Here is a 27,356-nt window from a genome sequence, read left to right as displayed (position 1 = left end):
CACAGGATTTGACAAGCAGCCAAAAATAGAGGCCACAGTGGCCCTGGATGACGACAAACGACTCTCTCTCTCTCTCACACACACACACACACACACACACACACACACACATGCACACACACTCCTCTGCAGTCCCTCTGTCACCCCCCCGCCCGCCTGGAGTCCATGTGTGAGTCATTGGTGGACTTCAACTGTCTCCCTCCCTCAGTGCTGCAGCACAGACACAACAGAAGTCAATGGCAGTCAGCACATAAAGGGATAAATGCCCAGCTACTATGAACCTTTACAGAAAAGAAACACAATGAATTATATGTGGAGAAAAAAAAATAATAGAAAAACAATTTAACAGCCTTTTTTCCCTTAAAGTAGCTCGTGGAGGTCTTTTTTTTTTTTTACTAAAATGATAAACATGCGTTTGATTCAGTCACACAAACAATCAGTTACAGTCACACATCAGTCTTCTGCCCTTTAATATGGCAACATTATGAATATATTCATTTCACTAAGTCCTTGTGCAGCCTCCAAAAAAACTATTTCAGTTCACGATCAAAGAGCGCAGCAGTTTTGTTTGGCTGACTCGAATTACCGGCGCGCGCGCGCGTGATTGCGCGCGTGCGTGTGCGTGTGTGCGTGTGTGTGTGTGTGTGTCGCCTCCGTCTCGTCGCCCGGTGACGCACGAGTCAGGTGCCTCCTCCAGCAGCATGAGGAGCTGTCCGCGGTGCTGAAGACGCACTCGCGACCCTGCACAGGAACTAAGCACACAACGGTAAGACTTTGTTACGATCATCGTCGTCCTCATCCTCATTCATATGGTATATGAATCTGTATATGAATCTGAGCCACATTGCACCGTGTTTGTTCTCCTGCTCCCCACCCTGCGGGACGACGGGGGGGTTGTGTCTCCGAGTCACCGGACTCCAGGGGCTGTTCTCCACCTGATGCACCGACACTGACGTGAGGAGCTGCCCGTCGAGATTCTTTGTTCTCGCGTCGCTCTGTGGTTATTATTATTATTTTTTTTTTTAAATACTCGCTAAGTTTTATCTCATACTTTCTTGTCCGACGGGTTTTTTTTTTCTGTCAACGTGAAATTTTACAATTCCAAAAGTAAACATGACAAAATGACAGCAAACGCTTATAGGCAGCGTCGCTTGTGGTCTGTATATATATGTTGTTTCTCTATATGTATGTTTGTATGTATGTGTATGTATATATATATACATATAAATACCAAATCATATACCTATCTATCTATTTATCTTCATTTATTATCTTACGTTCAAAATGCTCCACAGGTATTTATCTCAGGAGCGGTTGGTTTCAATAGAAAATTATCTATATTTTTGTTAAAACAGGAAGAAAAAAACGCGAGAGAAAAAAACAGCAATAATTTGATTTCTTTCTTTTTTTTAACGTTTTAAAGGAGAGGATCATCGTCAGCCTTACCGGGTTGCCTTGACAACCGGGCCGTGACTCACGGGGAGCATCAATTTGGCGACTAATGAGATTTGCACGGGAGCTGAATGCCGCTGCTATTACTGCTGCTGGCATACAGGCGGCAGGACTCCATAATAATAATATTTATAATAATTGTTATTATGATGATGATGATGATGATGATAATTGGGGTTTTTTTAAACCAGATTTTTTTGGTTAATTAAGCATCAACTTTAGTGTTTCAAGCAGGAGAGCAGTAATTGATGGATCAGGTTCTTTGCTTTGAATCAATACAGTTGTCTGTGCGGTCTGTGATGTCATCACCAGACCAGCAGAGCGGTAGCTGCTGTGAACCTGTTGGCTTCATGTGCAAAGGTCAGCGCTGACATGTGCGTCTTTTGTCCTTTCTCTGCAGGCGTCGCCATGCTGTCACTCCCACGGACCAAACTGTCCCTCGTCTGTTTTACTAACCTCCTCTCAACCCTCCTCTTCCTGAGTTCCTCTGGTGTTCACGGGGCGTCACTCAGGGAGCGCAAACTGTGGGGCAGTGAATCCGCTTCCCAGAGAGGAAATGTCCATCCATCTTCGAATGTTGACATGCTCCAAGCCTTGGAGTACATCGAGAGCCTCCGTCAGAGAACCGGCTCCCAGCAGCACACGCCTCTCGCTGCCGGGTACGACGCCGGCCACGTGGACGATGCAGAGCAGCTGCGTGCGATGCTGAGACTGGCGTCGAACCCTACGCAGAGTAAAGATGAGGGAGAAGAGGAGGGAAGGGAGGACAACAGTGAAGAGCTGCTCCAGGCCGTGCTCAGCACACTCCAGCAGACGGTGAAGCCCCCCGAGCAAGACTCACTTCGCCCCAGCGCGGGGGGAGAAGGCACGAGGGACGGTGTCTATCCCCGGGTGCAGCAGCAGCAACGTGGCATCCCGCTCCACAAGAAGCTGCCACTGATGTTTGAGGATGAAGAAGAGGGTGAGGGGGGTGAGGAAGAGGAGGATGAGGGGCCTAATGTGGAGCACGAGAGCCACCTCAAACGAACCAATGAGAACGTGGAGGAAAAGTATACGCCTCAGAATCTGGCAACGCTGCAATCTGTGTTTGACGAACTGGACAAGCTGAGTAGTGCGAAGACCGTGCACAAGCGCCAAGGCGAGGAGGAAGACACGGAGGACGAGGACGACATGTTTAATGCGAGAAATGTGGAGTACGACGACGTAGGTGGGGATCTCCCATTCGACTGGGGTCGGCCACGAGAACAGGAAGAGGAAGAGGAGGGGGACGACAGACACGGAGGGCTTGATTATGTTGACGACAACGATGAAGACATTGATGAGGACGACGACGAAGAAGACGATGAAAGTTACCCAGTGAAGAGGTCCAAAGATCCCGACGACGTTGACAACCTCATGGACTATTACCTCCTGAAAGTGCTGGAGAAAACACAGGAAGACGAGCAAAAGCGAGAGATAGAGGAAGAGGAGGAGAAGCAGAGGGCCGAGAGGAGGGCGGCTCAGGCACAGTACAGAGATTACACGTTTCCACGAACCATCTACGAGTTCATCCAGATCTCGCAAAAATACCAGATCCCGCCCGAAGACCTGATAGACATGCTCAAGACCGGAGAAATGACAAACCCAGACGCAAGGTCGCCAAAGATCAACAAATTATCCCGGGCACAGAACAAGCTCGCTCAGATATCCTCGAGGAAGATGCACGACGTTCCCGAAGCCAAATTCCACAGCAGACGCCTGCCGGACACTCAGAAATCCCCCGAGGAGCTGAGGACGGACGAAATCCTCAAAATCCTGGGGTTCGGGGCCGCGGAGGGCCGAGCCCCCGTCCGAGCGCAGAGGCCGTACAAGAGCTCGCCGTCACGACTTCCCACGGGGGAAGCCACTCCCACACAGCGGCGCCTCCCCGACTACGACGACACGGTGGACGAGGACGAGCTGGCGGCGTATTTGGCAGCTCGGATGCCGACGCAGTATCGGAACCCCACGCACAGTAGCGGCAGCAAGGCGAGCCAAAAGCGCGACGAGGCCGGACAGAGCGTGACAGGCTCCTTTGAACAGGCCCTACAGGACTATTTCGATCACATGGAGTCGGACAAGGGCTCGGATGACAAGAGACAGTCGGAGGACGGCGAGACGGCCGGGGCCACACGAATGCAGGGGTTTGAAAATGAGGCCGTGCTGAAACTGCTGAGCTACCTGAAGCCAGAAACTGAAGAGAGTGACGCTGATGCCAAAACTGTGCAAGGATATAAATAAGGCTGTGTGTGTGTGTATATAAAGATATGTATATACATATAGGAGGGTGCAAGCAAAGATGCTGTCGACATGAGTTATTCCGTAGGTTTACAAACGTTGTTCTTAATTAGTGGGAAAAAAAAATGTGAGTGTTCAAGACATTCATCATTTATTTGATTCTTTTTTCTTTTAATGTTGCTCTCAACAGCACTAAACAACCAGTACATGTGACTCTCACCAGCCTTACATTTCAAAGCACGCACGCATGTACAAACACACACACACACACACACACACACCAAAAGTCAGTGTTGCATCCCTTAGATTTAATTGTTTTTCTTTTCTTTTTTTATATTTCATATGTGACATACCTGAGGTTAATAAAGCATTGACTTTATTTTTTCCCTACCGTGTCGTGTTTCTTCATTTGAACACAGATATGAAAAATAAATATGCCCTGCCTTCCATGTCTTACAGCAGCTGCGAAGACATATTGAAATATTTCAGAATTATAAAACAAACATTTAAAAACATATATCTGCTGTCATAAACCCTGATGTTAATGAATGTGAGGTTTGAAGGCACTTTATTACAATTCTTTAAAAAAAAAAAATCGTTATTGCTCACTAAATTAAAATATGAATGAATGAATGAATATTCCAGTGCAATAAACTTTTGGGTTCAAGTGCTGAAATCCTCATCTGGTTGCGGCTCAGTAGGCAGGTTTGCTCATGTATTCCTCCATCGTCTGTGATGAGAGGAGAGGAGCATGAACAAGTTTCATGTGAGTAATAACAAAAGCTACACTGACTGACGCTCACGCTGCACCTCTTGGAGTATGTCTCCCGCCTCCATGGAGACGCCCACGACTTCTTTAGACGTTTCTAAGATTTCTCCTCCCATCAGGAACTCGTCCAGGATGAAGTAGGCCTTCTCAAAGTTGAAAATGATGTCCAACTCACACACCTGACAGATGCAAAAGAGAACAAATGCACCATGCATTAAACTCAAGATGGGTTACTCTGATATGGAGGCTAATTTCACCCATGAAAAATATGTAAACAAACAGGGTGGAGTGCAAGGAGGTTTGGAAGCAGAGGCATCATGTGGACACCAGGGGGAGACTGACTGGTAAAGAGCACAGTGGCGTGGGTGGAGTAGTGTGCAAGTACTGATCAACTGATACATGCAGTTTCTGAACCTTTGCTTTTTACAGCTGACATCAACAAATATATATCACACGTCAATCCCTGCAGCCAGATTCAAAAAATCCTGTGGGAAGCTTCCTCAGAAGAGCGAAAAACATGATTCTACAAGAAACAACACAACTTAGAACTCAAAGAGTCGAACATCACAAAGAGCTTAATGGTTTAAAGCCCTGTAGGATTTAAAATGTCGCAGTTTTCTTTTTGGTCTGCTTGGACTCACGATGAATCATAATCAACGTTGATGGCTGATAAAGTTTTCAAGGTGGGAGAAAGAATTATGAAGGACGATCAAAAAATGTCCATATGAAAGTTTTGAAACCATTTTGCCAGATATGATCCAGTCTATAATCCTGCTTCCCTGCTGCGCAAAGTACTGTACGGACCAAACACTAAAGAGTTACACTATTGAAATAATCTGCATATTTTCTCAGTTAATCCACTGATCATTTGGCCGATAAAACGTCAGAAAAAAGAAAAAAGTGGACGTCTTCGCAGAGGTTGTTCTGTCACAACAACCAAAATATTAAAGAACGGTTTTGATATAATGGTGGAGGCCACTGGAGTTCATTTTTCGTTGGTTAGAAAGTTTATATATTGTTACTTAAGTTGAATAAAGTTTTTCTTTGTAATTTTATAAAACACCTTTGTGTTTCCCTCTGTCATTACGCCTTTGGATCCTGAAATCCTGTGAGTTTACACAATAACCAGATTGATAATGATCAGTGAATTCTGCTCGGAGCGAGACATTCGGCTCTACTTACGTTCCCAAAGTATTTATCCAACAACTCAACATATCTGTGCAGCACTTCGAGGGCCAGCAGCTCATTGTCCTGGTCCTCCAGTCCGGTGCAGAAATACAAGCTGGCGTACCTGGAAGTCGAGAGGATGAAGGTCAAATGTTACGGCAACAGTTGCCACGATGTTGTTATAATGATGAATACTATCAAATTTAAAAATTGAAGGGTATGAATAAGTATAGAAGGGTTCAAATCAAAACATATTCTACCATGACAGAATTCATCTCGTGGACTAATTTGCTCTAATTCTTGAGGATGCATTATGGATGGGGACGTTCAAAATAACTGGAACAGTACAAATACAAATACTGTCATGATCTGCCAGGATCATGAAGACTTGAAATTAAAAGCACATTTTTGAGAGACTGTTGGGTTTTTGTTTGGACATTCTCTTCATGCTCTGATTTACATTTGTTGAACACATTTGTACGGATTGATAGCTTGAATTTGTGAATTCCTGTTTTTTCCTTCCTCGTGTCTCTGCACCTCCTGTTTCCCTGTCTCTTGTCTGTCCACTTTATTTTGTGTCCATTAGCCCTGCCCACCTTGTGTCTATTAAGTCTCGGTGTTTCCTTCTGTCTTTGTCAGTTCGTCTGTTGATTTTCCTCCGTGATATCCGTTCCGTTTCCTACACCCATGGACACCCTGAGTTGTATTCCGTTTTTGTTTTACTTTTGACATCGTAAGTTTGTTTTCTTTTCAAGTTATTCAGATTATAATTAGACTGCACTCTGCATTTGGCTCCTGTTCCTTGACACGTAACAAATACGTCATGGCGGTACGATGCATTTCCCTTATTTTATTCTAATTGGTTCCTGCGCTGGATCGTGTTGTATTGCGGGGCGATATTTCGTCCACTAACTCTAACTTGTATAACAACTTTGTCCGTGAGAAGAGAAGATAAAGGGCAAATAGGGGCTAAGTGACGTGTTGCACCATCACTAGCATGGTGCTGCGTTATCTGGGTCGTGTTCTGTGTGTTTAACTTGACCTTTGCTCTCTCTGGGTCTTGTTCACCCATTGTTGACAATGGGTGCGTTTGTGTATTTTGAAGCATTAGCGAAGAGGTTCACACACACACACAGGTGTCCTCCCCATAAAGACGCACACGGGATTGTGTCCGTCAGGAAAGACCTGCCGATGGCAAAACATTCTAAAGTTCAGTCACTGATAACGGCTGCGTCTCTTGTAGGCACCTCTTGTAGACAATCTTTAGGTCCCTCCATTGGAGGAAGTTGCTGGAACGTGCTGGACGCGCCAACACCATCGCAGTCATGTCCCGAATCACTTTCTTCTTCTCCCGGTCCGTTACGGGCGTGAACCATTTCTGCAGTCGCAGCTTCCCCTGCCGACTGAACAGCAACAGGAAGTGCATCTGTAGAGGACGGGAGGTGGCAAACGCCGGCACGTCAATTGTTTTGTTTTTTTGTGCAGTGTGAAGGACGACGACAGAAAATGTGAAAAACACAAAGAGTTAGCGTTGCACAAATGTTTCAGAAGGAAAACGCAACACATCTTTAACAACTTTAAAGGGGCAGTAAGCAATTTTGGAGAAAGCTCGTCTCTCTCTTTGTTGTTGTTGTGATTTTCCTGCTCCGGCCGGGCCGCGAACCCGGGACCTCGGGTACGGGGAGACCGACGTCGTGCAAACCACTAATCCAAAACCGAAGCATTGCATTGCAGCGTGTCGACGAGTGATGTCTACAAACTGCCCTTCAGGGTTGTCGGTGCAGCCTGCACCATTGGTCTTGTTTTCGATTTACCGAGCCTGGGCTCAGCCGAAAAAAACAGGTTTTTGTTTTTTTTCGGAAACCGACAGCTAGTTTCACAAAACGTGTTTTGCTTTCGGATCGCTTACTGCCCCTTTAAGTGATTATAAATGTGTTGTTACACACTAAGTGCAATGCTTGTGTTGTGCAAGGGCAATTAAGAGATCTTTGCCCCGAGGTGCAGCTGCAAGCAGCACTGCTCCTGTCTGCATTAGGATAAACAGGGACACAGTCAGAAGCATATCAATATATCAGCTTCCGGCTGAAATATACTTCTTTTAACATAATGTGATAGTTTCCTGGATTATCACATTGTGTTTTATTTGTTATGTAAATATCAAAAGAGCTACTTTTTACCAAGGAGAACATTTGCATTCGCTTTCAGACACTTGTTGTTGCACTGCAAGTCTCCATCCTTCTTCAGCTTTTCACTCTGACCTTAGTTCTCTGAATGAAAGATGTATGTATCAGATAAATCATACACCTCTTTTCTAGGGAATCTCAGGATTTTGAAACACAACTGAACACGTTTCAGTTCCGTGACCTTTGATCAAGGAAGTCCTTCCCCTAAACCCATTTGTACCTATGCAATTGAAACAGTCCAATAATCCGTTTGAACTTCTTTTGTAATTTTGACAAACTTTTTTGCAAATGATTTACTCAAACTGTCTATTGGATACGTTCTACTGCGCACACGTGTGTGGACAGAACTCCGTCAATCCAGTCGCAGCACGGAGCTCAGACACTCACCATCTTGTCACAGTCGGTCAGAGAGAACTCGCCCACATTCAGATCCTGCAGCTGCAGTGGTTGAATCCTCTCTCCCAGGATCTTAACACTCAGGCGTCTGCAGAAGAGGCGACATGTTGCTCTGGGGAGAAGCTCACACCTTCTCCGGTGAGAGCCGCGCCCTGCTGCCGCGCCGGCCGCTGATTGGCTTCCGGGGCTGGTACACACGCGCACGCGCACACGCACACGCGCGCACAGGTGAGTCAGTGCCGTCAGGAGGGGCTGACGGGAAGGTGTGTGCTGCAGGGGGAAGACGGATTTTTTTTTTGTGGCAAAAGTCACAGAAAAATAAATGCATGCGTGTCCTTATTCTGTAAATCCACAAGAAACAGGAATGATCTGATTTTAGAGATTCATTTTTTTTTTTTAGTTGACAAACATTTTCAGTCGAGCACCAGAGTAAATACCAAGATAATGTTGAAACCACCTTTCACGAGAATGTTTCATATTCTGATTTAATGAAGCAGCCCTCACGTTTCTTCTACTGTATCTGTGCAGACTGGCACAACCCTGAACGACCTGTCAGAGCTACAGAATAACATCAAGACCTAGATGAAGATATATATATATATATATAGATATAGATATATATATATATCTATATAGATATAGATATATATAGATCATATATCCATCCAGGAGCTGACCCTGCTCTCATCTGTCTGCAGATACAGTCTGACAACAGGACAAACAGATTCAAGAACTCCTTTGTCCCTGCTGCCCATTGGCCTTATGAATAGTTCTGTGTGATTTTAAAATCCTATTTTCATTGACCTTTTAATTAACTTGCTATCAATGTGCTTGCAATGCTGTTTATTCGTTCCCACTGATTTTGGATTGAGGTGTTTTATAGTTAATATTCCATTCGTTTGCTGTTTGCCTGGTGGATGTGTGAATCCTGCTGACGCACTGCACAACAACTTATCCCTCGGTGGTGATGATAAAACGTATCATTGCTCCGTATTAGGATCAGTCATAGGACAACAAACGAGATACTGTACATGTTGGTGTGTGTGTGTGTGTGTGATAACTAATGGCCGCGTGCGTCCTGCGCGCCGCCGGTCGGTTCCGCGCGCTGTTCGCGCCCTGATGTAAATGGCGCGGAGCTGCACGTGGTCCGTGTTCAGGGTAAAAGACGAGCAGCGAGCTGAGCTCAGCGCGACAGACTTCCGGAGCGACACCATGTCTCTGTACCGCAACTCCGCCTGGTTCCTGAAGGGAATGACCGAGTTCACCAGGTAAGAGACGCCTCTCCACCCATCACTCTCAAGTGTCCTGCATGTGCGTGTGTGTGTGTCCTCACGAGTGTGTGCGGAGAAAAATAAGCAAAATCATTATTTCAGATCAGTATCTACTGATAACTTTGATGGAAGTCATAACATTTATGCAAGTTCATCAGAGACACTGTATCTTTTAAGACGTGGCAGAAAATATGAGGACTGAAAACTTTATGGAGGCACAGCTAATAATATTTCATAAAGTTAAACAGAGTAGTTTTCTACCATTTTTGTCTCGTGATTCTATCAAAACTTGATTGTATTTCTGATTCTAAATGGAGCTAAATAATAATATAATAATAATAATCAAGGCATTTCAACTGAAGTGTTACCATATTTAACTTTTGCAGGCATCATATACTAACAAAAAATCATCTATGTCACATTTGTCCGTTTGAAGTGCTTCAAATTGTTTGATTGGAAGAAATGACTTGATTTACTTATAGGGCTGCGTTTTTCATTTGAATATAGACTAAATACATTTCGTTAATTTTTGGTTTGTTTCTTTATAAAGGGAAACATTTAACCATACCATAATTGTATTACCATTAGGCTACTATTAGTATTATTTTTTAATTTTATTTTTTCATATTGCAGCTGGTATGGCTTAGTGGGTTACACCACTGACTTTGGTAAGAAGGTTCAATTCCATGCAGTTCTGAAACCAGCAGATAATGAATTAATTCGATAACTGAATGTTAATAGTTTCGCAGCCTTTAACAGAACTAACACGTATCACATTGATTTATGAATCGAGTCAACTTGATAATGACTCGGCAGGAGTAAGAGTGTAGGACAGTTTGTTCAACCACAACAAGGCTCTAGAAGCCTGATTGGTCCGATCTGATCTCTTGCAGCCCGAAAGCACCTTTTCCTCGTCAGAACACATCAGGTCAAAGTGTCTGAAGAGGGGCTTTTGTGATCGTTTCCCTTCTCCCCTTTGTTCTGTGTTATCTCGTCTCCCGGAGAGCTGCCCGGCAACCCGCTCTGACCCTGCGCTAATAGCTCTCTGCATGACACCAGGGAACAGAGCGGGCATTTAGCCTCAGTATTACCCCTCTCCCTGTCCCTTTTACCCCCCACCCCCCCCCCCTTCAGCCGCCCTCAACAATGGCATCCAGGACAATGGGGTGGATTGAGGTCCTTGGTGCCTCATACACACACACACAAACACTCTGATGCTGTTGTCAGTCGTCTCATCAAACCAAACCCCTTCTCATCAGAGACGATGCCAGGCACCGTTTCCCTCTTTGTGTCTGTACAGTAAAGCTGTGAAGCAAAAGTACAGTCAACACTAACACACACACACACACACACACACACACACACACACACACACACACACACATACACACACACACACACACACACACACACACACACACACACACACACACACACACACACACACACACACACACACACACACACACACACACACACGTCCCCATGACCTCAGAGGACATTACATTGACTTACATTCATTTCCAGGTGATTTACTCTAACCATAAAAATGACTTGTCCTTGCCTTAACCTAATGTTTTGGACTGAAACTGTAATGATTCACGTTATGGGAGTTGCTTCATATTTTTTGCAGGAGCGCCTTCTTGACCGCCTCCAAGCTCTTTGTGGAGAAGGACCTGGAGGTGGCCATGGCTGGACGCTCCTTCATGATAACAGGAGCCAACAGCGGCATTGGGAGAGCCACCGCCATGGCCATCGCTAAGAGAGGTACCACTCCCATATTCAGTCCATTCTCAGCAAATCAACTCATATCTTCACATAAATCAATGCTGTTTTTTTTTTATATCTCCTTGTGTTTATATTGCATGTTTACTTATTCATCAATTATTTTACTGAGGCTTTTTATTTTGACAATCCCCTTTGCTCAGTGGGACTAAAAATGATTATTCCTTATCTTTATTTTATTTATGAACGCAAGCGGAAAGCTTTTTATCATATGCTCATGTAGTTTGACATTTTTTGTTATTTAAAAAGGGGTTATTTTTGTGAAAAGTATTTTATTGAATATCTTCTTATTTTTATAACAGTCTCATGGACTTTAGATTACAAACAAAGAATATAAATGTCTGATAAAATAGAAAAGAAAATAGTATTAATGATTTGATATCAATTAAAATACAAATTTAAAAAAGGGGGAAGGAGTGAGCAGGAGAAAATCAGTTAAATTGCAATTATGTAGGTAACACATCTTTAATATGTGCACACGGTACAGACGGTAATACTACACGTGGCACTGTATCTAATGGTGTATGTGAAACAGGTGTACAGTACTTGTACACAGTGCCTTTACTACACATACACGCATGTGTGTATATATATATATACTGTATATATTTGCCTTTTTAAATCTGTACATAACAAAGTGCAGAGGGATTTTGAAGTTGTAAAATGTGAATTGTGTCAATTGAGACCAACTTAATAAGAATATTTTGTATATTCTGTTGACTGTATGTAATCTATATTGTCATAAATTGTTTTTGAACAGACTGGAGAATCTTTTTTGAGGGATATTTAAATAAGGCTGTAGCTCATACAGCGATCATATGAAGTTGGATGTATCATAGGCTAACATTTCCTCAATCTGGCACAGCACACAATAAGAGAGTGATGTTGATTCTGTCTCTGTCGCAGGCGGAACGATCCACATGGTGTGTCGGAACAAGGACAAGGCCGAGGAGGCAAGGGCTGACATCGTAAAGGAGACGGGAAATAAAGTACAGTATGAGTCACTTCTCAAACAGATATTATTAAAAAACATGGGGCACAGACAACCTTCAGACTGACTCTGGTTCCCCAGACGTGACATTTTTCATTATTCCAAATGGCTGGTGTCGTTACAGGAGGTCTACGTGCACATCCTGGACATGTCTGAGACAAAGAAGGTGGGGGAGTTTGCTGAGGGCTTTAAGAGAAAGTACAAGGCCCTTAATGTGCTGGTGAGTTACCTTTTTTCATATATGAAACAATATGGTATGGCATATACAGATTATGATTTCTGTTTGTGCATCAATATAAGTAGGACAAAATATTGTCTTGTGTTGTACTCTGTGCAGATCAATAATGCAGGCTCCATCATGAGTCAGAGGGACGTGAATGCTGAGGGCCTTGAGAAGAGCTTCGCCACCAACGTCCTTGGTGAGTCAAAGGTCAAATGGTCAGGGCGTGAGGTGTGAGGGAAACAATAAGAAGGAACGATTGGGATAGGATATGAAATGTGTTGCTTCCATCCTTGTGTGTCCACCAGGGATTTACATCCTCACCAAGAGTCTCATTCCTTTGCTGGAGAAGAGCGCAGATCCCAGAGTGGTGAGTCCGAGACACAGAAGCTTCAACATTTCATGTCTTTAGAAAGAAAGTGATAAAAAAAAAATAAAGAAACCTGGATCCACCCCTTTGTCCTGATCTGCACCAAAATGTAATGGATTCTGCTCTGGTCCATGTTCCATCCTCCCACCAATTTTCATGAAAATCTGTGAAGTAGTCTTCGCATAATCCTTCTGACAAACAAATAAACCAACCAACAAAACATAACTTCCTTGGAGGAGGTAATAAACGTACCCACTCACCCTCCAACTCCTGTTTCCGTTCCTCCATGTTCAGATCACAGTGTCTTCAGGGGGAATGCTGGTGCAGAAGCTCAGGACGGGAAACCTCCAGTCGGACAGAGGCCGCTACGACGGCACCATGGTCTACGCCCAGCACAAAGTAAGACGTGAGCCTGGACCTGCGGATCAGTGTGTTGCCACTGTGTGTTCTGACTCTGAGGTTGTTAGGAAACAATGTCGGTTTAATTAAAAATTAAAAATTTGGAGTAGATATTGCTGCTTATTTGTGCCTTTCGTTATTCTTGGAGATCATTCATAACTCCGATACAGAGTATTTGATTTACCCTTGATTTAAAGGACTGTAAATTCATTGGAGGTACTGATGGTTTTGTTACATTTTAATCAAATTCCACACAAAATCTGCATGAAATTGCTGCAAGAATTATTAGCTTTGAATTGGTCAAATGCGTCTGTTTCATGTTGGTAACTTTAAATATATTTAAAATGTTTGGTTTAACTGACAATGACGTGTCAAAGAGACACTTTACCTACTTATAGTCCAACCCTCCAGACCCACAGACGTGTGTGTGTGTGTGTGTGTGTGTGTGTGTGTGCGTGTGTGTGTTCCAGAGGCAGCAGGTGGTGATGACAGAGCAGCTGGCAAAGACTCACACGAACATCCACTTCTCCGTCATGCACCCCGGCTGGGTGGACACTCCGGGTATCGCAAATTCAACCAAGAATTCAATGCCACCACCCTTTGGACACATTTAACTACATCATTCCCCATTTATAAAAAGAAAGAAAGAAAGATGCTTATTGTTCCAAAAATACTTATCCGAGTTGTTTCTTCTCTCTGTCCGTCTGTGTGTCTCAGCTGTGGCCAATGCGATGCCGGACTTCCATCGCTCCATGAAGGACAGTCTGCGAACCCCGGAGCAGGGGGCGGACACCGCGGTGTGGCTGGCTGTGTCTGAGGCCGCAATCACAAACCCGAGTGGACGCTTCTATCAGGGTATGATGCAAATCATGAGCAATATTTAACATGTTGGTTGTGCAATATTTATCCATTAGGGATTTATTTAAAAAAAAAAAAAAAATAAACAGAAAAGTACAATTTTTAATCACCCAAGAATGGCAAGAAAGGTCAGGATAGAGGACTGTTGGCCGAACTATGTGTTTGTCTGTTGTTGGTTGGATAGGGTGCATGGTGTGTGTGTTTGTGTGTGTGTGTGTGTGTGTGTCTGTGTGTGTGTGTGTGTTTGGCCTGTGTCCATTGCAGCTGGAGAGGGCTCCTCTTGGTGCCAGATACTGCCAGAGGGTACATGAGTGTGTGCCCACGCATCATGCACACACTAAAAAGTATTCCACTAAAATTTTTCTTGAAATGCTAATGATGCACTGAAGAGCACATCGATGTAGTATGTCAGTCAACTGCCAGTGCATGCTTTAGAAAGATAATATCTGTCTATTTTCTGCAACCTATCCATGTCATTAATTTAATTGATAATATCTTTAGAAACTATAGTTATAAACTGTGAAAAATAAAAGACACCAGTATGATCTTGAATCTGGTATCAAGCGTGAACCCTGTCAGTGTTGCGGGAGATGCTTGGCTGAATCTGTTGCCATTGGGGATGAGGTTTGAAAATGAATCCAGCGTTTTGCACTTTGTTTGCACATGAGCATGGTTTTTACTGCCCTTTAAACACGGGACACATCAGCTCTGGTACCGTGCCGGAATACATGAGCATCAACAGACAGGCTTTACATGTACTCACCTGTGTGTTAACATCCGTGCGTTGTTTGTGCTCAGACCGGAAGATGGTGTCCACCCACCTGCCGCTGGCCTGGACCCACAGCTCCCCCCTGGAGGAGCAGGAGTTGATGTCTCTGATTGAGGACTTGGCCAAGACATTCCAGCCTCACTGAGACAGGAGGACACGCGACACCAGTACACAACCAGTACTAACAGCCTCAGTTAACAGGGGCCCCGGCCGGGCTCCACAATGGATCTGTTGTCCCAGAAGCATGTGGAGTGATTGAATCAGTTTTGGTCACTGGCTCATAGCGGGACAAATGGAAACCTGTCGGACTAAACTCACCTGTAACTGAGGGATTAGTAAGATTCGTAATGCTGCTTAACTAGTGATATGAGAAATGAGATTTCTTATTTGTGAGCTTAACATCTGTCTTAAAACTTAACTATGATAGTGATGCTGCTTTCAATAAGGTTTTATCTCGCTGATGGAGAGAACATCGTCTTAAACTACACACACGAACAAACAACCATCCAGCCTGTTGCTGTGACTTTGTGAAAGTCGTCAATCAGATGGGAATCTGATGTGACCCAGGTCACACACACACACACACACACACACCAGTCTCGGGCGCAGTCTGACGTTATTGTCTGCATAACTAACATTAGTGCCACGTTGCCGATCTGTATTAAGTAACTCCTTTATTTGCTATACTGTCGTGCAGCTACTGTTCGCTGCAGGTGGAGCTCAGGCTGGAGATGAAGTGTTCTCTCTGTGAGCAGCATTAAATAAACCACAGCAGTGTCGCCTGTCACGTGCAATAAAACCTGTGTATTTATTTAAAAAGGGGCCTTTTAACTGACTGTGTCTTTGGTGTGAGGTTGATTCTTGTGAAACGCTTGAATAAAGAACATGACTAATGTTTCTGTGTCAATGTGCAGCTTTAAAATAAAAACAGTCAAATGGACATATCAGAGTATGTTTATTAAGCAGCGATTCTCTTCTCTGTGTCCCGGTCTGAGGGAACCGTAGTCAGTACTGTTTTGTCAGCAAAAGTATTTAAAAAATACAAGTATTTTGAGATATACATTAATATCAAGTTGGAACAGTAAATGTATTTTTACAAGAAGGTTGAAGAGAAGAAGTCAAACGAAGCAGAAATTGGTTTAGAGAGTTTAAGATTATGGAAAGTTGTTGACGCCCCCCATCAACGTGACAGACATTCAATCTGGTGTTTGGTGAACTACAGATGACAGACACAAACTGACACCTATAACTGCTTGTCTACTTTAATGAAAAAATCCAATTTCAAATGTAAATATAATGGACATTACTTAAAATGAATGGCTACTGACAAAATCAAATCAGTATCAGGTGTCAGTCCAACACCAAGTATGATCATGTTTTAAGAGTAAGGTAATGTTACTTGATTAACCAACGAATCTCTGCTCAGCTTTACGATTTTGCATGTGCTTCATTTCAGAGCGTCCAACACGGTCTGGTTCGTTACTACATGGAAATAAAGATTAAGAAGAATTAAATGGGCACAAAGAAAAGTAAACAACCGTTAACAGTGGTAATAGATAAATACTTTACTACAAATATAAATATACACTACATGAATCAGAAAACTGGAATGTGACTACATTTTTGGAAATCAGGAATTCCAACATTATAATGCTCATTTTCCCCCACTAACATTAAGGCAAGCATTAGTCTAACATTAGAGGATATTAGCCGCTATTTACAAGGATGCTACATTGAACCCAGCTATTACCCAGGCGTTATCCAGTCCCAAATCTGACCACAGAAGAAAAGTGTTGTTTAATTCAAAATATTCAAATTCAAAAGACAAAAGTTGTGCAATTCAGTGTTACCATGCATCCGCGATAACAGGGGTTTGTGGGGGGGAGGAGAAATGAAATGCTGTTGAGATTTCCAGAGCTTTAAAGCGAAGTGAGTGCATGAAAGTGAACGAATGGGAGTTACGAGTTGTAAGGGGAGAAAAAAAACACACTCTCTTTAAGGCTTTTGAAGGGATACAGGCTTGATCCAACCGGCCATTCAGCTGGGGATGATTCAACGTGCCAGCATCTATTGCTGCGTTTAGTTTAGAGTACCTGTCCAGCACCTCTTTGCCTTTCTGGTGAAAGGGTTATCCAATTTGCACCACAACAACTTTATCAATAGTAATTATATATATGTATCTTTAATTACAGATGAAAAGTAATTGTCGTGGGGTTTTAGTGTCTTGGATTCAAACAATAAGTGCTGCGTGTGGTATCTACCTACACAAGTTTCCTAATTTAAGAATTGAACCCACGAAGCTGAAATGGTCACACTCATCAATTTCCTCAAACAAAATTCCCTAGAGGTAAACCTTTGGACGACATGAGATGCCGCCGTCAACAAATGTAACTACGGCAACATTTTTCTCCCCGTGGCTCACCTGGGGTGACGGAGGTGGAGGCCGGGTGGATGCTGACGTCAAAGCGTCTGGCGACTGGGTCAACTTTCTGCGGCAGTATCTTTGAGTGTATCGGGAGATCTCCTTTGTCTATCGAGAAAGAGGCCACTCTCTCATCGCGCCTGATTAATCGCACAACAGTGACGGCTGACACGGCGAGCCCCCGGCCAATGACGACCCACTGATGGAAAAACCTCCTGAGAGAGATTTAAGGCCAGCTAGTGAACAAAATCATAAGAGGAAAAACAAAAGAGACAGAAAAAGCTGATCGCTCTGATCAGTGAGTCTTTTCAAGCAACTATCTACTATACACATAAGTTATATACAGAAGATTATGGGTTTGTTTTGTACATGTTACAGTGACTGAGTAATATGCAGTTTAGTGGGCCACAGTAATAAGAAAGAGAAGGTAGTGTGTTTTTACAGGATTAGCAGGCCGGCGATTTGATGAAACCAAAATTTACAGTGCAAGGGTAATAAAAAAAAGTGACCTTTGTCAAAAGAAGAATCAGACGTGTACACACACACACACACACACACACACACACACACACACACACACACACACACACACACACACACACACACACACACACACACACACACACACACACACACACACACACACACACACACACACACACACACACACACACACACACACACACACACACACACACACACACACACACACACACACACACAGTTGTGCTTAGGGTTCTGTTTCAAATCAGCACAAAAAGTAAAAAACACACTTTCATGTAGGACAGAGTGAAATTAAAGGAAAGGTTGTTTTTTTAATGAGAAGCAAAAAGGATGTGTAGGGATACACTACCGAAACACACGCACACACACCGAGCAGGCCCGGTTGTAGTCGAAGATCCCAGGCGTGATGGGCAGATGCACTTTACAGAGGAGTTTCCATGAAACTGGAAGAGTGGCCAGAAGACTGTCGGGGGGAAGCATGTAGTGGGCTGGGCCAATCAGCGCGGAGAGAAGCCTGTTGCTAAGCTACAACCAACCACCTGTGTCATATCCCAGATCTGTGGAGACAAACAGCCAATAACGGTGATGGACGAGGCCTGGTACAAAGCTTGTTGCTGTGACTCTACGTTCAGGTCATTAACCTGTCACATCTAAGGATATTCAAAGATAATTTACACAAAAATGTGTGAACCACCTGAGACAACAGCGACGTGAAGGCAGTGATATTGATTGGATTGGTTTTGGTTTGAGTGTCACAAGGCCTGAACAGATCCATGAATTGTCTGGTGTCAAAGAGCTGTTGTTCACCTTAACAATGCGGTCGCTTCCACAAGTGACCATCAGGCCTCTGGATGGGTCCATGTCCATGTGGGCGATGTTGTGTTTCCCCTCGTGGAACGAAGCCAGCGGTGTTCGACTGCACCACACGCGCACACACACACACACACACAATGATAGGGTTTACTCAGAGTTAACCTCAGAAAAAAAAGACTATATTACATTTCACAGATATTTAGAGAAGCCCTGAACTCACTCGTCTTCTTTGATGGTGTCAAAGCAGGCGTCACACACCCGCACAGGGAACTCGAAGCCCATGATTGGAAATGTGGAGCGTTTAGAGCTGCATTTTCCACACACAGCTTTGCCGCACTTCCGGCAGTGGTGCTGTACAGAGGAAACACACCCATGCATCAGAACGACTCTTGACCGAGGGAGCGACAGGTGCTAATGGACACTGATCGATCTCTCTCGAACTCTCGTACCTGTCTGAGCCCCATAGTCTTGGTGTCCCACATCTGCTTGATGTTCCAGAAGAACGGCTGTTCACACTTCTGACACGAGTCGCTGTCCAACCACTGTGGCGCCTGCAGCGACAATTAAACATGCAAGAAAAATCACAATGTAGCTCACAAAGATAAACGAACTCTCAGAGTGCTGCACAACTCATCTTTACTGACGCATCATGATTGACACCTGGCACTGACTCATGATTGATCAAGAGCATGTATCAGTAGAACGTTGATATCACAGCTCGACAACACGATCACTACTCCGCAGACTCTGGCTTCAAATGACATCAAAAAGCGCAAGATGGCGGCTTCTATAGTCTGGAAATTTTAGCTTCATTTTTGTACAGCGTGAGGAAGAGCAGACGAGTGCATCTTTTTATACGGCCTATGGTAATCGTATAACGTTTATGTGATGCAAACCTCTTCTCTCTGCGTGTCCATGTTCCACACTGCCATGCCGCCATCGGCAGAGCACGACAACAGCTGCCTCGTCAACTGGAGGAAGCGCAGGGCCTGAACACGTTCGCTGGGAGAGTTGGAGAAAGAATTTTAAAAGTGAGAAGAGTTCAAATGTTCACAATAAAAAAAAAACACCTGATTCAAACACACATTAATAAACAATTTCTTCACTGAGGGGTGGTAAAATATGTATGTAGACCAAGAAGGAGATTGAAAACAGAGTCAGCACCTGGGGACATCTGTTAGTGACATCACCGAGAGTGTGGGGGATGAGAGTCAGAGAGATAAACAGACACGGTTGTGAAAGGAAATGAAGAAACTATGTGGAAGACAATTTGCCTAACTGAGTCTTTAAGACTCCAAATGACAAAAAGAAAGGAGGACCTCCATGCGTATATCTGAAACACTGAAAGACTTACTGGTGTCCCTGCAACAATAGCGTCCGTCCTTTGCGTCCCCCGATGTCCCACATGATGACGCTGTGGTCGGAGGCCCCTGAGAACAGCAGCCTCTGGACGGGGTCCCACCACAGAGCTCCTATACTTCCTGGAGGGGTCAAAAGACAAGAATACACACTTGTTACATGTCATGCTGCAAGAGCTTGTTGAGGGACAGTGGCATAGTCTGACCAATTGGCTCCACCTGGTGCATGCTGGAGGAACTACATAACATAAATTCCAGAGTTCCATGTCCGTAAACAGCTTTAGATCAACCATCCTGGTAATTCATACGGTTAATACGGTTCGTAGTCTACAGTGCATGAGCCTGCTGATAATTAGCATCCGATAATGTGAAATACTATTTGGGTGCAGCAGAGTTCAGACACCGAGGACTATGTGGGTGTAGACTAATTGGGTTTGACGAAAGCTCTACTCTCCTGTTAATTTTATAGCACCTGTTTGGGCGGGATGACTTGTTGACCTGTTATCATTCTCTGTGGGGGGTTCTGAGTCTAATCAGCGAGAGTGACTCAAACTGTGTGGGTGTGCGGAGGCTTTAAAGTCAAAGACGTTTCCATCAGATTGTGTTCTCCCTGCGCACTGTCGTCACTACCTGTCAAAGATAGTTTGTGAGAGAAGACCCGCCCCTCTGTGCCACTGCTGTACAGCCCCGAGTTTGCAGGGATGGTTTCAAGCAATCCGACAGAGTGAGACATGTGTGTCACATCGCTATCAGCGGTGGCATTCTCCCAACTGAACTTTCACTCACATCAAATCAGTCATGAACACTCATAAACTTTATATCTTTGAACCAGCTCGTAAAAGAGAAGGTGTGTGAGATTGAGTCGTTGGTCTGTTTTATTAACGTCAGGCTCGTTGTCAACATTACCTCACTGTGAGTGAAGGAGAACAAAAGGAAGGATTTTTGTCGCGTTCTGGGCCCTGGGCCTCGATTCGGCGGTACTAATCATCTGATCGACCACAGAAACACAGACCTTCTTCTCCGAGTCTCGAGCACAGAACACAAGCTAAACGCTCACTATCCTCGGGCTGTGGCCAGAGTCAGATCAGTCATATGATGAACAACAGCCTGTGGCAGCCTGGAGCTGCATGATCCACATGGGAAACCAAACAGGCCCTATACCTGATTTGGACATAATTAAACAACATGCATAAAGGTAGTTAAAGGATCTGGGATTTGTTGTTTGATTGTTTTGAAGTTTAAGTAAAGGAGAAATCAGTAGAAGAGATAGTAGCATTGCAATTTAAAAGTTTTCTCCCTCCCTAAATCTGGACAATATGTAAAAATGTTCTAAATTTCACAAGTCAAATGAAAAGACTGTCCTACATCCAGTAGATCTAGTGAGATGCATCCTGCCTTTGCCCTTTTCCCCAACGAACGCATGCATGATAAATTCCTATTGAGGAACATAGGGAAGTATTTGTTTCACACAGAGAAGTATCCCTAGCAACTCGTTTTTGTTGTGGGATACATTTTCTTGGCACAGCTACGAGTTCACGGAACCTCTGAATACAAAAACCACCCGAGTGATGCATTCATGCCATTATGGGGTTTTTTCCATCATCATCATCAAAATGGAATTGGAATAAAACCGTTTGTGGAGCACTGGTGTCACATCCTGCCAGATAAGCTCTGCACACTTGAACCGTTATCAGACATGAACTCCGGAAAATTGGGTCCGGATATTTTCCAGAGTTTGTTGTTCACATACGAAGAACGCAGCAGCAGGAGATTGTCCACGTCAGATGCAATTCACAAAAGCAGGAACATTGAATGTTCACACAGTGAATCTTCAGGAGATTTTCCTGCTGTATTCTCACATGAGCTCACTCCAGCATGTTTTGCCAAGAGGCTGGTGGGAAAAGTTCCTGAAAATGGCCAGAGCTACATTTGCAGACATTTGGCTTCTCACATACAGCCCTTCTGGAAAAGTTCAGGAAAAATATTCCGGACTTCAGCAAATGTGTAAAAGCAGCTTTATTAAATGTCAGTTATTATTTGATCAAAGCTTTGTGGCTCACTGCTGTTTTACATGAATCACGCAGGATCCTCCTCTACTTCACACTTTTAAGGAAATCCCACAGGTTTATGCATAAGCAGCATCAGAGACCCGTTTATGTGCACAGGAAAGCAAGACAAATTCACTCTCCTACGCTAAGAGGCATAATTAAAGGTGTGTCTGCAGAGTGACTTTACCTTCGTGACCCTTCAGTGTGGTGACTGTGGAATACGTCTGCTTTTCCAGTTTCAGCAGCGTGATCTGTCCCGAGTAATCGCCGACAAAGGCGTGCTGCGTCTCGTGATCGTATCTGAGAGAACGTTCAGGGCTTCCAACGGGCTCCACAAGTTAAAACCATTTCACTACATCTGGACACAGTGAATGAATAATTGAGGGAATGAATGAAGGATACTGTAGGCAGGAGGCCCAGGCGGTGAAGTAGTGTCTCCCCAGCATGCTCCCACTCTGTGTGCACATCCAGCTCACACTCTTATCATGGCCAGTACTCACCACCCACTCACTCTCCAGGGAGAAAACCATATCTGACACGCGGTTCTGGTGGGCTGCAACACACACACACACACACACACACACACACACACACACACACACACACACACACACACACACACACACACACACACACACACACACACACACACACACACACACACACACACACACACACACACACACACACACACACACACACACACACACACACACACACACACACACACACACACACACACCAGGTTTAATCGAAAAGTCACGTTAGATGAACATCAAACCAGATCACATTTACACCATCAAGCTTTATTTCCGAGGTGTCGTGGATGAGCAGCATCTAAGACTGATTTGCTCCTCTCTATTTGCTGATCCCACGAGAGGCTCTGCTTAGCGTCACAGTAATCCAGACTAAGACAGAAGCACAATTGTGCTGTCAAATTAAAAAGGGGGATTTCAAAAGCTAAACACAGAATAACCACCTTGCCTGGTTTTTGTCTGCCTCCATGAACCAGTCAAATTACAAGAAATCCTCTGGTTAACTTACCGATAAATAATAACCATAAATACCATTAATCTTTCAACCTTTTACTCAAGCATTTTCTCACAAGAATACTTTCAAATTGTGCCAAGAATGCAAAATAGGATTTAAGGGCATCATTCACTTTAAAGCCAAAGTCCAACATAAATTCAGCACAACATAAATAATGCAAAAAAAGATTTGAGGGGCATGTGTTTGTAATTAAAATGACATATTTCCAAAAAAAATGTATGAACAAAGGAACCATTTTTAACTCAATACTGCCTTGGCCCTTTAGCTTGTCCCTGCTCGAAAATGACATGCCCAAAATTAAAAGAGTCTATCTCTAACTACAAGATCTATATGAATAATGGTGGTGTCCATATAAAGGTAACACGTGTGAGATTTACATAGAGGAGGAAAAATCTGTACCCTCCATTATTGGTTAATGATATAGAAGTTGCCCATGAGTTTTGTCAACTGTTATATTTACTCAACAGTTGCGTGTAATTTGTCTCCAGCTTACGTTCTCACCTGGATATGTTTTGACGTGGCTCATCTTGTTGAAATCTTCAGAGATGAGAAACTCCTGGAAGGCAAAACACACACACAAACACAAAGTTTCAGGTCTAGTAACTATCCTGCCCCCCCACAGGCATTTGGAGGAGCCCAAATATTGAGATTGTGGCCTATTTAAAACCAGATATGCAGCTCCACTTTTTTTAATCAACTGAAAGCCTGCAATGAGAATATGAAGCCTTTTGTTTGAGTTTAGCGTCGCTCACCACAACAGCTCCATTGTCCTGGCCAATGAAGATGCGTCTGCTGTCATGGTGGTATGACATGCAGGAGCAAGGAGCTAAGGGAGAAAGACACAAACATTCTCCATGAGCAGCAAGATCACTACACACAGGTCAAGGTTGCAGAGACGCACTTGTGTCGTACGACTTTAGTGTGACATATACACACTTCATAATTCCTGTTCTTACAGTGACAGTGCAGTCTTACTTACAGGAGACTGTGTGGTAGATGCTGGGCCAGTACTGCCCACTGTCTCTCTTCAGCCATACCCGGATCGTCCTGAAGGAAAAGATAAAAACATCTGATTGAAAGCTTTCTCCTACAGTATGTACACATGGAAATAATTTGCAGTTAGACAAATATATACTTGATGTAAAATTAGACTTGGCATTTTATCAATGGAAATATCCACTGGGGGAAAAAACCTCATCCAGGTCTAGGATTAGAAAATGTATTAGTTTTCAATAATTTCCACTGTTGAAAAATGATTCCTGTATAATATAAATAATGTGTAATCCACAACCATGAACATCATCTTTGCGAGCATTTCTTTTGAAAACACGTTAAAGACGTGAAACTGTGAGTTTGAGCTCAACAGCATCTAGTACTTTGTAGTATTTACTATCAAGAAAGATTGGATATATTTGAACACCTTGTGGTGCACACTTTAGCAGCACCTACCCTAAACACAATCAGTCAGTATCATGCTGTAGTTCAAGTGCATTTGAAATAAGTTTCCATCGACCTTTTTGAGGAACAAGACTGAGGTTTTACTTTTCCAGGTTTTACTTTTACTTACTATTCCAGTAAACTGTCACAACATAGTGGATACGTATAGCAGAGACTGTCCAGCCCCGTTTCATCAAGGAACCTGGATGTGAGATTGCTGCCGCCCCACAACTTCCCGTTTCAGTATCGACTGGTTTAAGATGTCACATTTCTTCACACTGTCAAAGTTCCATTATCTCAGAATGGGGATGTCACTTCTTCACACTTGTAACAAGTCTTGAGAGCCCTCATAACAGCAGGTGGCTGATTTCTATCAATCACACAAATTAAGTATTTTCTATTATACCCCAAGTTGTTCAGATGTGAAGTTCAGTGTCGAGTCATTCGTACCTGACTTTGGCACACAGGGAAAATAAACTTGTAAATAAGATGAATTCACAAGACCCCGACTGATAGTATCGACCGATATGAGCCTTTCACAGACATATCGGGATCAGTAGTTACGTTTACCGACATGTGTTGAAATAAAACGTTTTATTCTACAGAATAAACAATGCCGAGATACATTTGCCTTTATGTTTACATTAGACATTTAAAAAAATGTTTTTATATTTATTCAAGTTCTAAATATTTAGTTTTATTTGCTTCAATTGATAATATTGTTTATGGTGGAAACTGTAAAATATCTGGCCTCAATTACTCACTAATGTCGGTATCGGGCCCCCAAAAATCAATATCAGTCGCAGTGTAGAATTTAAAAACAACGTCCAATGAGCCTTTGGTTATAATATGCATAGTTTTAATAAAAACTACAATTGAACAAACACAAATGTTGCAGATTACGACGGGCACTTGAAGGCAGCAGCTCGTCGGTTTGACTCGACTTGTTTACTATGAGCATCAGCTAACCAGCTAGTCAGCGTCATGAAGCTAACCCAACGTGTTTAACACGGTTATCTGGAGAAAACCTCGAGCCCTATGAACCCAAAACGTTGCAGAACATAAGCCAACTGTTGTTGACCTGTTTACTGTCACGACGGGTTGTTTGTTCGCGGATATTTGATGGAGAAGACTCGTTCCCGAGGGATTTCTCTGCCTCCGTCAGCTTCCGGTGCTAACATCGGGAACAACACGACCAGAAACATAAAGCCCAGTTCTGAGGGGAACGCTGGTGAGACCGTGGTTAAACCAGTCCATCAACCAGTGGCAATGACCAGCAAATACACGGCGCCCCGCTAGCTACGGCGTTAGGCTACCGTTAGCCTCGCTAGGCAAAACTCACCTGTCCTCGCTGACCGTGATCACTCCGTCTTCCTTCGGTATCAACACGGCGGCGTTGATGGCGTCCGAGTGTCCCTCGATCTTGTTCAAGAGAACCGGCCTGGCGGTCTGAGGCCTCGAGTGAATCTCCGCAGCCATGACTTTTAAACTCGCCAGCAGTGTTTTCCTTCGGCTGGGTTTCTCCTCCTCGGTCGCCAGTGATGGAGGATCAGCTGACACCCCGGAGCTGTCAGCATTTACCGTAACGACCGCAGGAAGCGCGCACAACTAAATTGGACCTGGAGCAAGAGGAAGGTTGACTGGGTGCTTGACTGCTTGCAGCACCCCCACTGGTGAGGGGCTGTAACTTCAAGGTAAAACGAAGTTTACTGAATTTATCAATGAAAAAATGTATTAAACTTTTTTAAATTTCATGTAGTTGTTTTTAAATATTTTAGTCTGTGTAGAATTTCTGAGGCACAAATGTAGTATCAATTAAAAAATGTATTTTTTTTTTAATTTCATGCTTTTTAAAAAATATTTTATATCAAATTTTCTGTGTACACTTTCTGAAGCACAAATGTAGTATCGATAAAAAATATATACATTTTTTTTAAAATTTCATATTGTTTTTAAATATTTTGTATTACATTTTCTGTGTAGACTTTCTGAGGCACAAATGTAGTATCGATAAAAAATATATTAATTTTGTAAAAATTTCATGTTGTTTTTAAATATTTTGTATTACATTTTCTGTGTAGACTTTCTGAGGCACAAATGTAGTAAAACCAGTCTAAAATGTTGTTGGCTATTCGAGTTAATACAAAAATCATGAATGTTGTGGTGCACGGCATTTTATATGACAGCTTTATATAGACTTTCTCACAGCACCCCCCAACTCCGACTGACTTCCAGATGCCACATTACCCATAAAGGAAGTAGGTCAGACGACCCGGGGCCCCAAAGCACTTCAGAGGTTTTCAAAGGTTTTGCACACCACATCAGCAAAGAGACTCGAAAAAAGATATGAAGCTGACAGTTTCTCCATTTCAGCTGCCATTGGACAGCTTCATCCATCCTTCCTTGGGCATCCTTCAGCTGAACATATTGTATAAAAGAATACACTGAGGATAAATCATTAACTTGGAAAGTCCAATCCCATTTTTGTTGACCACAAAAATATGAATTAATGTAAAATTTCTACTTCTAGATTATCCAGTGGGCTGCACGATGGTGTAGTGGTCAGCACCTTCGCCTTACAACAGGAAGGTTCTGGGTTTGAATCCCGGTGTGAATCAACCAGGGCCTTTCTGAGTGGAGTTTGTATGTTCTAGCTGGGATTGGCTCCGGGACCCTTAAATGGATAAAGCAATGGACGATGGATGGATAGATTATCCAGCTCTAACCCTTTTAATTTACAAATAAAGCATTGGGAAAATCTGATAATTTTCAATTCTGAATTAGCATTCTGTCACTTGGGACATTCTAAACATGGTAAATCATATTCCGATTTCGGAA

General features: G+C 43.4%; 4 protein-coding genes across 8 annotated transcripts; 2 read left to right on the top strand and 2 right to left on the bottom strand.

Moving 5' to 3' along the window:
* Positions 1-660: 660 nt before the first annotated feature.
* scg2a (secretogranin II a) lies at positions 661-4,087 on the top strand. Of its 2 annotated transcripts, none has more exons than XM_035622963.2 (2): positions 661-766; positions 1,853-4,087. In XM_035622963.2, the coding sequence occupies exon 2, from the start codon at positions 1,861-1,863 to the stop codon at positions 3,709-3,711; it is 1,851 nt and encodes a 616-aa protein (XP_035478856.1). In that variant the 5' UTR covers positions 661-766; positions 1,853-1,860; the 3' UTR covers positions 3,712-4,087. The 2 variants fall into 2 exon arrangements, with proteins under 2 accessions (XP_035478856.1, XP_035478857.1); XM_035622964.2 differs by lacking the exon at positions 661-766 and adding an exon at positions 795-954.
* ap1s3a (adaptor related protein complex 1 subunit sigma 3a) lies at positions 3,837-13,232 on the bottom strand. Of its 2 annotated transcripts, none has more exons than XM_047335646.1 (5): positions 13,121-13,232; positions 8,215-8,493; positions 6,892-7,070; positions 5,660-5,768; positions 3,837-4,656 (listed from the first exon to the last, which is right to left on the bottom strand). In XM_047335646.1, exons 2-5 carry the CDS (start codon positions 8,215-8,217, stop codon positions 4,492-4,494), a joined length of 456 nt encoding a protein of 151 aa, XP_047191602.1. In that variant the 5' UTR covers positions 8,218-8,493; positions 13,121-13,232; the 3' UTR covers positions 3,837-4,491. The 2 variants fall into 2 exon arrangements, with proteins under 2 accessions (XP_047191602.1, XP_047191601.1); XM_047335645.1 differs by lacking the exon at positions 13,121-13,232 and having other exon boundaries at positions 3,837-4,438; positions 4,519-4,656; positions 8,215-8,468.
* On the top strand, positions 9,334-15,826 carry dhrs12la (dehydrogenase/reductase 12-like a). Its single transcript, XM_035622966.2, has 10 exons — positions 9,334-9,491; positions 11,128-11,261; positions 12,186-12,268; positions 12,395-12,490; positions 12,608-12,689; positions 12,799-12,860; positions 13,155-13,259; positions 13,730-13,820; positions 13,977-14,114; positions 14,916-15,826. Exons 1-10 carry the CDS (start codon positions 9,349-9,351, stop codon positions 15,029-15,031), a joined length of 1,050 nt encoding a protein of 349 aa, XP_035478859.1. The 5' UTR covers positions 9,334-9,348; the 3' UTR covers positions 15,032-15,826.
* On the bottom strand, positions 15,823-26,128 carry wdfy1 (WD repeat and FYVE domain containing 1). 3 transcript variants are annotated; one of them, XR_004789832.2, is made up of 13 exons: positions 25,861-26,128; positions 24,061-24,128; positions 23,834-23,907; positions 23,583-23,637; positions 22,434-22,584; positions 22,219-22,331; positions 19,980-20,106; positions 19,522-19,627; positions 19,075-19,176; positions 18,846-18,976; positions 18,620-18,728; positions 18,162-18,369; positions 15,823-17,544 (listed from the first exon to the last, which is right to left on the bottom strand). XR_004789832.2 is itself a non-coding variant. In XM_035622965.2 (12 exons), exons 1-12 carry the CDS (start codon positions 25,995-25,997, stop codon positions 18,310-18,312), a joined length of 1,233 nt encoding a protein of 410 aa, XP_035478858.1. In that variant the 5' UTR covers positions 25,998-26,128; the 3' UTR covers positions 15,823-18,309. The 3 variants fall into 3 exon arrangements, 1 of the variants encoding a protein (XP_035478858.1); XR_004789833.2 differs by having other exon boundaries at positions 15,823-17,523; XM_035622965.2 differs by having other exon boundaries at positions 15,823-18,369.
* Between the last annotated feature and the right edge of the window lie 1,228 nt (positions 26,129-27,356).

This window comes from Scophthalmus maximus, chromosome 11 (genome assembly GCF_022379125.1).
Source record: "Scophthalmus maximus strain ysfricsl-2021 chromosome 11, ASM2237912v1, whole genome shotgun sequence".
NCBI lineage: Eukaryota > Metazoa > Chordata > Actinopteri > Pleuronectiformes > Scophthalmidae > Scophthalmus > Scophthalmus maximus.
This window is presented reverse-complemented; position numbering and strand designations above follow the sequence as displayed.